This window comes from Phyllobates terribilis, unplaced genomic scaffold (assembly GCF_046119375.1).
Source record: "Phyllobates terribilis strain yellow unplaced genomic scaffold, ASM4611937v1 Scaffold_1__5_contigs__length_1240528914, whole genome shotgun sequence".
NCBI lineage: Eukaryota > Metazoa > Chordata > Amphibia > Anura > Dendrobatidae > Phyllobates > Phyllobates terribilis.
In genome coordinates this window covers 557,677,381-557,689,578 of record NW_027362761.1, presented here as the reverse complement: position 1 = coordinate 557,689,578, position 12,198 = coordinate 557,677,381, and the positions used below count along the sequence as shown (strand labels likewise).

Here is a 12,198-nt window from a genome sequence, read left to right as displayed (position 1 = left end):
ATTTAGGATCCAAAAGAGACTGCTCTTTTTGGTGAGCGGAGCCCAAGTGATCCAGATCACCAAAAACAAAAGACTGTATCTATAGTTCCCAAGATCCTAAGATAAGTCAGAGACTGACTACTTGTCTACATATAGAAGCATGTATTTTGCCCTCTGTTGATGCATATGGCAGAAGATAATCCTCTGCCATATGCTTTACATGAGTAGCATTCCCTGTAAGCAAATCAGGTCACATAAGGGTGCTTTCACATTGCGTTCCGGCACCCATTCGGTGGCTCTGTCGAGGCTTACATCTGAACCCCAAGCAAAACGGGATTCAGATGTATGCACTGAGGGGGCCATAGACTATAATGGTGCAGGCAGAGTGAGTGAAAGTGTGCTCTGCCGTGAATCATTTTTGGACGTACTGGAGGCGGAAACCTAGACGCAGTCTACTATCTGAGTTTCCGCCTTCAGTAGGCATAGACACACAAAAGATGCACGACAGAGCACACATTCGCTCTGCTGGCACCATTATAGTCTATGGCCCCGTCAGTGTATATGTCCAAATCCAGTTTTGCAGGGAGTCTGAACATAAGCCCGGACGGGACCAATGAAAGGGTGCCATAACCCATTATGAAAGCACCCCAAGCCAAGGGGTGTTGTCCTCATGAAGACAACCACAGAAGAGTTGATGACTGTACCCCCCTAGGCTATTTACCTAGAGGAAAGAGGGGACTATATCTCAGGAACGGTGAGGCGCTAGAAGAAGAAAATGTCAAATTCAAGAGAACAGTGGCATTTAGACTAGACAAAAGAGAAACAACGGGGACATTTATGGCAGGTGACGGGTCCTCTTTAATTTTAGCCTTTACCCCCAAAAAAAAAATTGCTGGAGTGCTACTTTAAGCTTTAACTTGTCTTTATGAAAAAAAAAAAGGTTACGTGTACAATGAATGGATGGGTCAACAAAAACCAGGGATTCAAGGCTGACGTGCGGTGCCCCCTAGCTGCTGCTTGGTGCCAAACAGGTGGACCCACTGTTTTTGCCCTGGAATTCTGAATTACATAAGAAATAAAACAAACAAAAAAAAAAGGCAAAGAAGTGCAGAGCCCCTGCCAGAAAAGCACCGACACAATGCAGACACAATGTAGATTTCTTTATTTATACTAAGGTACACTCGTTACATTGTCACATGGCGGCAGGTTATACAATGGAAATGCATTAACACTTTCTTCTCCGGCAGATAATGTTAGATAGCTCCATTTTAACCCATTCTTCCCCTGATTTACACACAGCGTGGGAAGAGGAGGCAGTCATACTCAGCCCCCAGGACTGAAAGCTTCACACGTTTGCATTATTTTGTGATCCCCTTGGCAATGACGGGGTCAGCCAAGTCCAAGGTTGTATTGGTAATATATATCTATATTTTATTCCCCCCACCTTCCAAAAGTAAGCAGGTGTCTTGTTTTTGACGGAGGAGATCCACTACAATTTTTGGCATGGATATAACCAGGACTGATATAATGACTGTGGGAATAAGCCCTTAGGGGAGTTATCTGGTCGTGGAAGAAAAGTCTGCAGTCACTATTTCCTGATATTTCCTGAGTGGCTGGGAGGGGGGGGTCACATGACCACATATATGTGATTTGTGTACTTGCGGTCACATGCCGACTAGTCTCACCCCGCTTCTCTCAATAGAAGACAAGTGAAAGTGTCTAGTTGGCATGTGACCACGTGTGTGAAAAATCACACACATCTGGTCAAGTAATTGGGAGGGGAATACAAGAGAATCGTATCAGTGTGCGCTCTGCACACGGTCACGATTCAGCAGTCTACAGTAAGAGTATATTATTTATATATATATATATATATATATATATATATATATATATATATATATTTATTATATAATATTTTCACTCCCTGCAAATAGTACAGTGTATACGAAAGTATTCAGACCCCTTTAAATGTTTCACTCTTTGTTTCACTGCAGCCATTTAGTAAATTCTAAAAAGTTCATTTTTTTCTCATTAAAGTACACTCTGCACCCCATCTTGACTGAAAAAAAACAGAAATGTAGAAATTTTTGCAAATTTATTAAAAAAGAAAAACTGAAATATCACATGGCCATAAGTATTCAGACCCTTTGCTCAGACACTCATATTTAAGTCACATGCTGTCCATTTCCTTGTGATCCTCCTTGAGATGGTTCTACTCCTTCATTGGAGTCCAGCTGTGTTTAATTAGACTGATAGGACTTGATTTGGAAAGGCACACACGTGTCTATATAAGACCTCACACCTCACAGTGCAAGTCAGACCAAATGAGAATCAGGAGCTCAAAGGAACTGCCCAAGGAGCTCAGAGACAGAATTGTGGCAAGGCACAGATCTGGCCAAGGTTACAAAAGAATTTCTGCAGTATTCAAGGTTCCTAACAGCACAGTGGCCTCCATAATCCTTACATGGAAGAAGTTTGGGATCACCAGAAGTCTTCCTAGACCTGGCCATCCAGCCAAACTGAGCAATCGTGGGAGAAGAGCCTTGGTGAGAGATGTAAAGAAGAACCCCAAGATCACTCTGGCTGAGCTCCAGTGATGCAGTAAGGAGATGGGAGAAAGTTCCACAAAGTCAACTATCACTGCAGCCCTCCACCAGTCGGGCCTTTATGGCAGAGTGACCCGACGGAAGCCTCTCCTCAGTGCAAGACATATGAAAGCCCGCATAGAGTTGGCTCAAAAACACATGGAGGACTCCCAGACTATGAGAAATAAGATTCTTTGGTCTAATGAGACGAAGATAGAACTTTTTGGTGATAATTCTAAGCGGTATGTGTGGAGAAAGCCAGGCACTGCTCATCACCTGCCCAATACAATCCCAACAGTGAAACATGGTGGAGGCAGCATCATGCTATGGGGGTGTTTTTCAGCTGCAGGGACAGAACGACTGGTTGTAATTGAAGGAAACATGAATGCGGCCAAGTACAGAGATATCCTGGATGAAAACCTCTTCCAGAGTGCTCTGGACCTCAGACTTGGCCGAAGGTTCACCTTCCAACAAGACAATGACCCTAAGCACACAGCTAAAATAACAAAAGAGTGGCTTCAGAACAACTCTGTGACCATTCTTGACTGGCCCAGCCAGAGCCCTGACCTAAACCCAATTGAGCATCTCTGGAGAGACCTGAAAATGGCTGTCCACCAACGTTCACCATCCAACCTGACGGAACTGGAGAGGATCTGCAAGGAAGAATGGCAGAGGATCCCCAAATCCAGGTGTGAAAAACTTGTTGCATCATTCCCAAGAAGACTCACAGCTGTACTAGCTCAAAAGGGGGCTTCTACTCAATACTGAGCAAAGGGTCTGAATACTTATGACCATGTGATATTTCAGTTTTTCTTTTTTAATACATTTGCGAAAATTTCTACATTTCTGTTTTTTTCAGTCAAGATGGGGTGCAGAGTGAATTCTAATGAGAAAAAAATGAACTTTTTAGAATTTACCAAATGGCTGCAATGAAACAAAGAGTGAAACATTTAAAGGGGTCTGAATACTTTCCGTACCCACTGTATGTAATGTATATATGTATGTAGTCAGTATTATGCGCACACAAAAAAACAAAACACCACACTTCTTATACAAAGACTTTGTTCAAGTTTGCATTACTTAAAAACATATGGGATTCTCTATTTTATATTTATGTAATTTGGGCTAAAAACATTTTTTTGCAGTTGGGTTTCACATAAAAAAATAAATAAAATAGTACTGTTTGCCTTCATGTTGCACAGTCTATTTGCTGGCTGTAGAAGGACCCATCTAAGAATCCATGAGTGAGCTCGTTCTGACAAGGAGTTTTTAACGCTTGCCTTTCCTCAAGCTTCTCTCAGCTCATTTATGATCACAACTTTGAGGTGGTCCATGGTAATCAGCCGAGAAGCTTGGTAAAAAGACATAAGAGCTACAAACTCTTTTAGAACTCACTGAAGGATTCTTAGCCAACTCATTCTGCAGACAGCAACTTACAGTGGGAAAATAGAGTCTGTAGACGCCGAATGGTGCCAAATTTTTTTTTTACTGAAACTCAATGGCAAAAATTTTCAGTCCAAAATACATATATTTATTTAGGTAAAAAGCCCATGAGTGGGTCCAAATTGCTATATAGAGTACTGCTCTTGTCCTATACTGCAGCCACATCCAGAGCTGCGTTCACAACTACAATACAGACTGGTGCAAAGATGACACCTGCTCTTAAAGAGGTTGTCCACTTATGGAGATAGTTTTTTTTTTCTTCTTACTGAAACATATGTACCGTAATTGGGGCTTTCATTTAGCACCATTTGACTTTTAAAGACTCTTTGTTTCCGGGCACATTCAACTATGATGTGATCTGTGAGAGGAGGTGAGAAAAAGACAAGTACAAAATGGTTACAATCTAACTGGATCCTCAGAATGAGCTCACTGATGGATTCTCAGTTAACTAATTCTGCAGCCAGCAATAGACCGTGCAACACAGAGGCTGTAGAAGGCAAACGCTGCCTTTTTTTTTTTTTTTTTTAAATATATAATGGGACTCCGCTAGAAAAATGATTTAGCAAAAAAAAAAAAAAAAAGTCCTCAAAAGGGTAAAACCCCTCTAATACAATAGAGCATGAAATGGGGCTGAGATGCGGCTCTGGATCCATTGCATCATTATTAAGGACCTCTATAGGAGGGGTATTGAGAAGATTTTGGGATCGGCTTTTTGGGCTTGTAAACCCCTCCTTATCTGTCCACATATTGGATCCGTCAAAAGATTTCACTATACAAACTACATACACAACTAGATCTCGAAGTGTATTCAAGCCACGCTCATCCAGCCTCAACTGCGGCGTGTACGGAGCAGTGTGAGATCTCAGCAGCAGGGAGGAAGGACACGGAGGAGCTGCCAATCAGATCAGGTGGGCAGAAATTCAGCAGCAGGGAGGAGGGACACTGAGGAACCATCAAGCAGGCAGGGTAGGTGGATATTCAGCTAAAGGGAGGAAGGACACTGAGGAGCCGCCAATCAGATCAGGTGGGCAGATATTCAGCAGCAGGGAGGAGGGACATTGAGGAACAGTCAATCTGTCTGGATGGGCAGAGATGGAGTTTAAACTTTGAAAAAGTATTTCACAGCCATTCTTACATGGATTTTAACACCCAATTCAGTAGCTTCATCAAGTCCAAGAACTATATAATAATTTTTGCAGTTTTTATTATGAAATCTGGTGACAGATCCGCTGTAACACTGACGGCCTTTCCTTAGCATAGGTTATCAATATCTTGCCGGTGGGGGTGCGACACCCACAAACCCGCCAATCAGCAGTCGCCAGATTCAGGAACAGCTGGAACTGCTCATTTGAGAGGCACAGTTCTGTCAACTACATAGTGGCTGCAGCTGCCTTATTCGAATCAATAGGGGGGCAGATGTGCAGTACCTGACCGTGACCACTATTCCAATGATGGAGCGGTGCTGAGCACATCTGGTTGACGCCGGCACTGGAAACCACTGATCGGCAGGGGGATTTGGCTGTCGTTGATGATTCTAAGGACAGGCCATGAAGGTTAAAATCCTGGACAATCCCTTTAATATTCTGAGCCTCTTGGCTCTTCTCTGCTGGGCGGAAAGTCTGACTAGCAAATAAAGGTCTAAGAAATCAGGGATGTGGATTCCTTGGGGGACTCTAAAAAAAAAAATCTGCTTGTTACGCAATGTATTCCTAGACTGGACTGGGAGAAAAAAGAAAGAAAGAAAAAAAAAAAAAAAAAAAAGGGATTGCTGCCAAGAGAGACTGTCCTAATCATACTGCAGACTTCACCTATAAATGTGCAGCCATATTGTGCCTTCTTGTCTTCGGTTTTCTGGTAATACTGACATCAGGAGCTTGCCGGGATATTACATTGCCTAGATATAATAGCTTTTAGCTGTAGCCTGAATAAGCTCAGTTCATTGGACTCCATGCAGAAACAAGGACATTAAAGGGGAACTGTACTTTCAAGACACTTTGCCAGTGAATATGGGGAGGAGAGAGGAGCAGAGTAAGGAAACAGGCAGAGGGAGATAGATCGTGCTGAGCAGTCTAACAAGTCTCATCTCACTCCAGAGCTGGATTCACAGCTACACTGATCACTACTGCTGTGTAATGTCCTCCATGTTGTCGTTTCTCTCCTGTGCTAAAAAAAAAAACCCAAACTCCCTCTGTGTGCTGTGCATATGATGCATCATAACAACTAGTCTCCACTCACCAGCTCAGAGTGGATTGCAAGTTAGAGCCGGCAGAGGGGAAAACTGGTGAAAGTGCAAAATTCAAGTGATATAATGGCCAGAAATAGTGTTATTCCTCATGTATACAAAGTTTTTTTTTCTTAAAAAGTACCTTGTAAAGGACAGTTACCCTTTAATGCAAAGTTGATTCACTTTGTACTGACCACCAGTTATAGTCTCAGTAGCGAACCACGTAGTGTGTAGTTTCTTTTTCTACATCAGACTGCTGTAGTTCTGTTTTGGGGGGATGTGAGAACAAACTCCGCTAACACTTTCCAAAATAAAGCAGAGGTCTGTCCACCTTTACACAGTATTTAATAACTTTACGTAGATTATATTTATATAAAAAGTGGAGTTATTCCATAAATGTTTATATGAACCCTGAGTTACATCCTGAATTATACTCCAGAGCTGCACTCCCTATTCTGCTGGTGGAGTCAGTAAGTACATACATTACTGATACTATATTATACTCCAGAGCTGCACTCACCGAGCCAGCAAGATTAATATATAGGGACAAGTGCAATCATGACACTTTCCGAAAATTCAAGACACCAAAGCAAGTTAAACCAGCAGGAGATTTCAGCTCTGAAGACAGAGGAATTATGAATGCAGCTCTAGATCGCAGGCTTTAAAACGGATCGTGTATCTTATGAAGTGATGTCATAACACATCACATTAGGAGTAGAGGGGCCACAACACTTTTTCCTCCAGACAGTGGGCGCCCCACTCACCGCCTGTGTAAGGGTCACTTGACATGAGTCGACCTGGGGCACTACACAACCACTGATCAGCAGCTTGCTTGCAGATCAGCGGTTGTTTATTAGCCATTTACACCGGACGACCTGGATTCAGATCCATGCTGAATGATCTGCAGCATGAATCCTGTTTTACACAGGATGAATGTTTTTTTTTTTCCTGCACAGCACAAAAAAAAAAAAAAAAGCTTTTTTGTCAGGTGATCTGCGCCCTGTTTAACATGCTAGATTAATCGAGAAATCCCAGGAATGCTAGTTCACTATAATTTTGCAGTGAAAACGGACCTTAAAGGAAATCTCTCAGGAGTTTTTTTTTTGCTAAAGTAATCTGAGAGCAGCATGATGTAGGGACAGAGACCCTGATTCCAGCAGTGTCACTTACTGGGCTGTGTGTTGCTGTTTCAATGCAATCAGTGTTTTACCAGCAGATTATCACTACAGGACTAGGTGTCTTGTGCCTCCTGGTCCAGCCATGCCCCCAGCACTGATTGGCTGCTTTCTGTGTACGGCTGCTGATCAGTGATCAAGGTCTGAGATCAGCAGCAGAGAGAACTGTGAATGTGCAATTCCCGCAAAGTCAGGTGTGTTGCGGTGCAGGGAAAACTTCGAGAACATTAACGCTACACAAGTGATGGGACACCTTCATTCTGAGGATTCGACCGCCAGGAACCCTATACGTTAAAGAAGCTGTCCACTGCTTGGACAACTCCTTGTCATTCCCCACGCTTGGCCCCAATAAAATAAAAAAGCCTATACTCGCCTCCCGTGCTGGCGCCATTCCCGTTGTGTCAGCACTCTCCTCCCGTGCTGGTGCCGGTACCGCGAGTATAAGCTTTTTTATTTTATTGGGGCCAAACATTTTTTATCAAGAAGAGGTCGCCCTATTTATTAGTGGACATTTTAATCATCCTAATGATGTGCCAGATCCATGTTTTGTGGTCCGAGTGGTGTATGAGGCGGTCGAGATCGGGTTAGGGGAGTCGCGGCTGATCCGTACAGCACCGTCCAAGTACGGAGAAACATGGATGTGTGAATGGTTTTGTAGTTTATGGCTCCTGCACTGCAACATTTTGGGAGAGCAGTAGCGTAATTAAAGTCTTTTAAATAGGGACCTAGTATAGAAGTTATAGTACTATCTACACAGGGCAGCATTCCACTTGTATTCCACTCTGAAGTATGACAGGCATGAACATCAAGGGGGTATAAAAGAGAAAAATAACAGTGTATGGCGCTTGTAGCAAGTAGACAAGATGAGATGCATCTGTTCTCCCTTCTCCTGTCCGGCATACATATAAACATGCAAGCATGGCAACCTCAGCATGAATGTTTATGGAGGGTTTATTCAATGCTTCGCATTCTCCAACCTATCAAGAATGCGCATATATCTATAATAATCTATATTATTAAATTTTAAAAAAAAAGAGTCTAATTAACTGAAATATCTCTATCTCGAGTGTTAAAGTTTATCTAGCCTAGAACAAAGTAATAAAAGCAAATAAACAAAAGCTGCCCATACCATAATCAGTGTATGGTAGATCCGGGCATTCACACCTGATAGACAATGTTGTATAAGGATTTCTCGGGATCTACTTTGATTAATGGGTAAGTGGGTTAAAAAAAATAAATTATATCACAAATGGTGAGGAAACTAATGCAACTAATGGGAGGGGGAGCTCTGCTCAGACCACTGCGGGGGAGCTCTGCTCAGACCACTGCGGGGGAGCTCTGCTCAGACCACTGCGGGGGAGCTCTGCTCAGACCACTGCGGGGAGGGGAGGGGAGGGGGAAGGACAAAACAGACGTGTAAGGCCAGTCCAGTATGGGCTTTCCAGGACTACGACACTGATTACCTCTTTTTCGGATAGATCATGAAAGACGGGGCCCAACACCTGTGAGCAGCCAATACCCAGTGTTTGGATCTTCACCTACAGGGACCAATCATCGAGGGTCTGGCACCTAGAACACCCACACTCCGATAATGAGTGCCTATCCTAAAAATAGGTTGTTTTCTATATATTAAGGGATGAACAACCCCTATAAAGGTGTCTGCCAAGATATCGAAAAAGGGTTTAGTTCCCCCCTCCCCAAACACAGCACATTGGCCGCATGTAGTATTACAGCTCAGTCTCCTATTTTAACAGGGAAGAAGCTGCCATATCAGACAGCCCGTAGTCAAACTTTCCTTTACCAGGCAATATGGACATTGTATAAATGGAATCGGTCACCAGGTTTTTTGCTTTGTAATCTGACAGCAGCATGATGTAGAGACGGAGACCCTGATTCCAGTGATGTGTCCCTTACTGAGCTGTCACAGTTCTCTCTGCTAAGCTCAGAATACTGAGCTGTGTATAACTCCGCCCACACCACTGATTGGCTGCTGTGTACATTGTGCATAGACAAAAAGTTGCAAGTCAGTGGTGGGGGCGGGGTTACACAGCCCAGAAGGACTAGATGGCACGGGATACGTAGTACTGTACTGAATCTCCTGCTGATAAAACACACAGCCAAGTAAGTGACATTGCTGGAATCAGACTCTCTGCCTCGACATCAAGCTCCTCTCGGATTACATAGCAAAACCAGCTGACAGATTTCACTTACCAATATAATATCTGGCCCCATGACATGCCAGAAATGTTTGATTTTTTTTTTTTTTGGGGGGGGCTCCATCGCTTGTTACTCTCAGCTTGGTCATGGTCACATTAGAGGGACTCTCTTGATCTGTATGGGAATTCCAATTTTAGGAACAAGACAATGGAGAAAGTCCCTCGTGTTTTCCCATCTCTCCTTTCCTTGCCGCGTGCCATGGAGGCAGATGTGTGACCCGTTGTCGCGTCTGTAGGACATGTATGGTGGATACGCCATAAATGTCTAACATGGGAATGCCGCAGACGAGAATCCAGACTCGGTACAAGAGTAGGCAATCTGGCCGTATCTCCCACATGAGGCAGAACAAGCCTAATAGTAGCACACCGATGTCATGTCAAGTGCACCGATTTTGGAGGAAATGGCTGATGGTCACTTGGCTGGTGATGAGGGGAAGAAAAGGTTTCGCCCTGAATAGCTTCTTCAAGGGAACTGGGCTGCCGCCAGAAGGAGTCTGATAGGGGCTTACTCCTGAGAACACGTGCACCCACTGAGACTTCTCTGGCCATTTCTATAAACATTTACATGGAGCATAACCATTTCTTTTGTAGGTAGCAGAAAAATTACAGACAGTAAATGTGAGAAGAAAGCAGGTTACAGCATAGTCAGGAAATCCTTTACACAGGTATTTCTAATACAATTCATACAATTGTAAAAAAAAAAAAAAGAAAAAAAAAAAAAAGAAAAAAAAAAAGGGAGGCACACGCTGGGGTGAGGACGTCAGTGGGGGCATATAGACGCGTACAGCAATGCATGGCCCATACCCTACAGCACCCGGAGCATTATCTTGCATATAAATTATAATACTTTTGTAGGGTTTGAATTCTCTGCCAAAATATTACATCCGCAATATTAGAATAATAGCATATATCTGTATCAATAGTGTAAAAAAACAAAACATAAACAGGTTAATTCGCACCGATATATAAGATTGCTTTTCCCTTCCATCGGGTGGGCCGGCATGCAAAAGGCGCAGACAAGTATTGGACAATCAGCCAAGCAAAGGACTTGGTAATCATCGGCCTCAAAAAAAAAAAAAAAAAAAAAAAGAAAGGGCCCCCTCTTCCCCCAGTCTAGTGCATTTGGAGAAGAAAGATAATTCGGGATGGGATTAGGAGGGATTGGTTTCCTGGTCGGCTATGTTGTTACCGTTCTCTGGGAAGTTGTCGGGCAAGTTGTTGTTATTTAATGCAGATGGCGGGAACTCTAAGGTGTCGACGTTCTGGTAACTGACGTAGGAGCTGAGAGCTTGCTGGGGGAAGGTGGGACTGTCTCGCCCCGCCACGAATGTACTGGATGAGCTGCTTGGGGTAAAGGTCTGGCCGCCTAGACGGAGCTTGGTTTCGCCGGGCTCCAGCTGTTGCTTACTCTCCTCGTCAGTGTCTAGTCGGGTCAGTTTCTCTATCCACATGCGGAACTTCTCCTCTGTCTGTCTCTGCATCTCTGCAAAACAGTTCATAGCTTCTTCCAGGACATTGCCTATGCAGTTCCTATCCCACACGGTGCCCCTTTCAAGCAATCTCGGAATATCCCTGGGCGTTCCTGCAGATCCCCCAGCGCGGATGAAGCCAGCTTTAAAGACATTGAGGCCATTGGGTAAGAAAACATAAAAGCAAGCAAGCAGACAACATATCAAGCTGTGTATCCAGAGTAAGCATGCCTTAAGTACAGACACTGATGGGACGCACAGAGGGGGGGGTCCGCTTTGGGACATCAATTTCTCATGTGACACAGTCATAAAATGCAACATCTAAAAAGGCAATACTATAATAGACTCTAAGATGTAAGATCTCACAGCGCACAATGACGTTACGGACCGTTCACATCGCAACCGGTTCAGCTGAACGGACTGCAGAGTCAACCAACTGCATCCAGAGAGATGATAGGATCTGTTCAGGTTTTGAACAATTATGGGCCGTGCATAAAGACCACATACACCCGCACCAATCTACCCAACATGGCAAGCGGGCACCAGGTTTTCAGATAAGGTGGTACTTCCATAGAAAAGAACTGGGAATTTGTAAATGGCCATAGACTAAAGGCCTCCATACACATTAGACTACAGTCAGCCAAACCTGACGATATTTCCAGGTTCGGTCAACAGTCTAACATGTACGAGGGACCTAATGGATGATTGTCGGGGGAAAATGAGGGTCCAGCGTGTCCAATTTTGGACAGCTAATCCCTATGTCCTGTAAGACATAAGACGCCAGCAGTCTAATAGAGCACACCAGAGCGCTCGAGAGATCAAGTGCTACTGTGTATAAGGGCAGTATTATAGTAGTTATATTCTTGTACATAGAGGGTAGTATTATAGTAGTTATATTGTTGTACATAGGGAGCAGTATTATAGTAGTTATATTCTTGTACATAGGGGGCAGTATTATAGTAGTTATATTGTTGTACATAGGGCAGTATTATAGTAGTTATATTCTTGTACATAGGAGGCAGTATTATAGTAGTTCTATGGTTGTACATAGGGGGTAGCATTTATAGTTTCTGAACAAGTTATTAAATGTTGCATTACACATCT

General features: G+C 43.5%; 1 protein-coding gene across 3 annotated transcripts in view; it reads right to left on the bottom strand.

The window, feature by feature from the left end:
• ARK2N (arkadia (RNF111) N-terminal like PKA signaling regulator 2N) overlaps positions 1-12,198 on the bottom strand; it is a 43,906-nt gene that overhangs the window by 15,731 nt on the left and 15,977 nt on the right. The window contains exon 3 of one of the 3 annotated variants that reach the window (XM_073680456.1): positions 6,561-11,237. The exons of the other annotated variants lie outside the window; for them this stretch is intronic. Within the exon in view, the coding sequence (XP_073536557.1) occupies positions 10,777-11,237 (461 nt within the window). The 3' untranslated portion in view covers positions 6,561-10,776. Of the gene's footprint in view, positions 1-6,560; positions 11,238-12,198 lie in introns of those variants that run through there. 3 annotated transcript variants of the gene reach the window in all.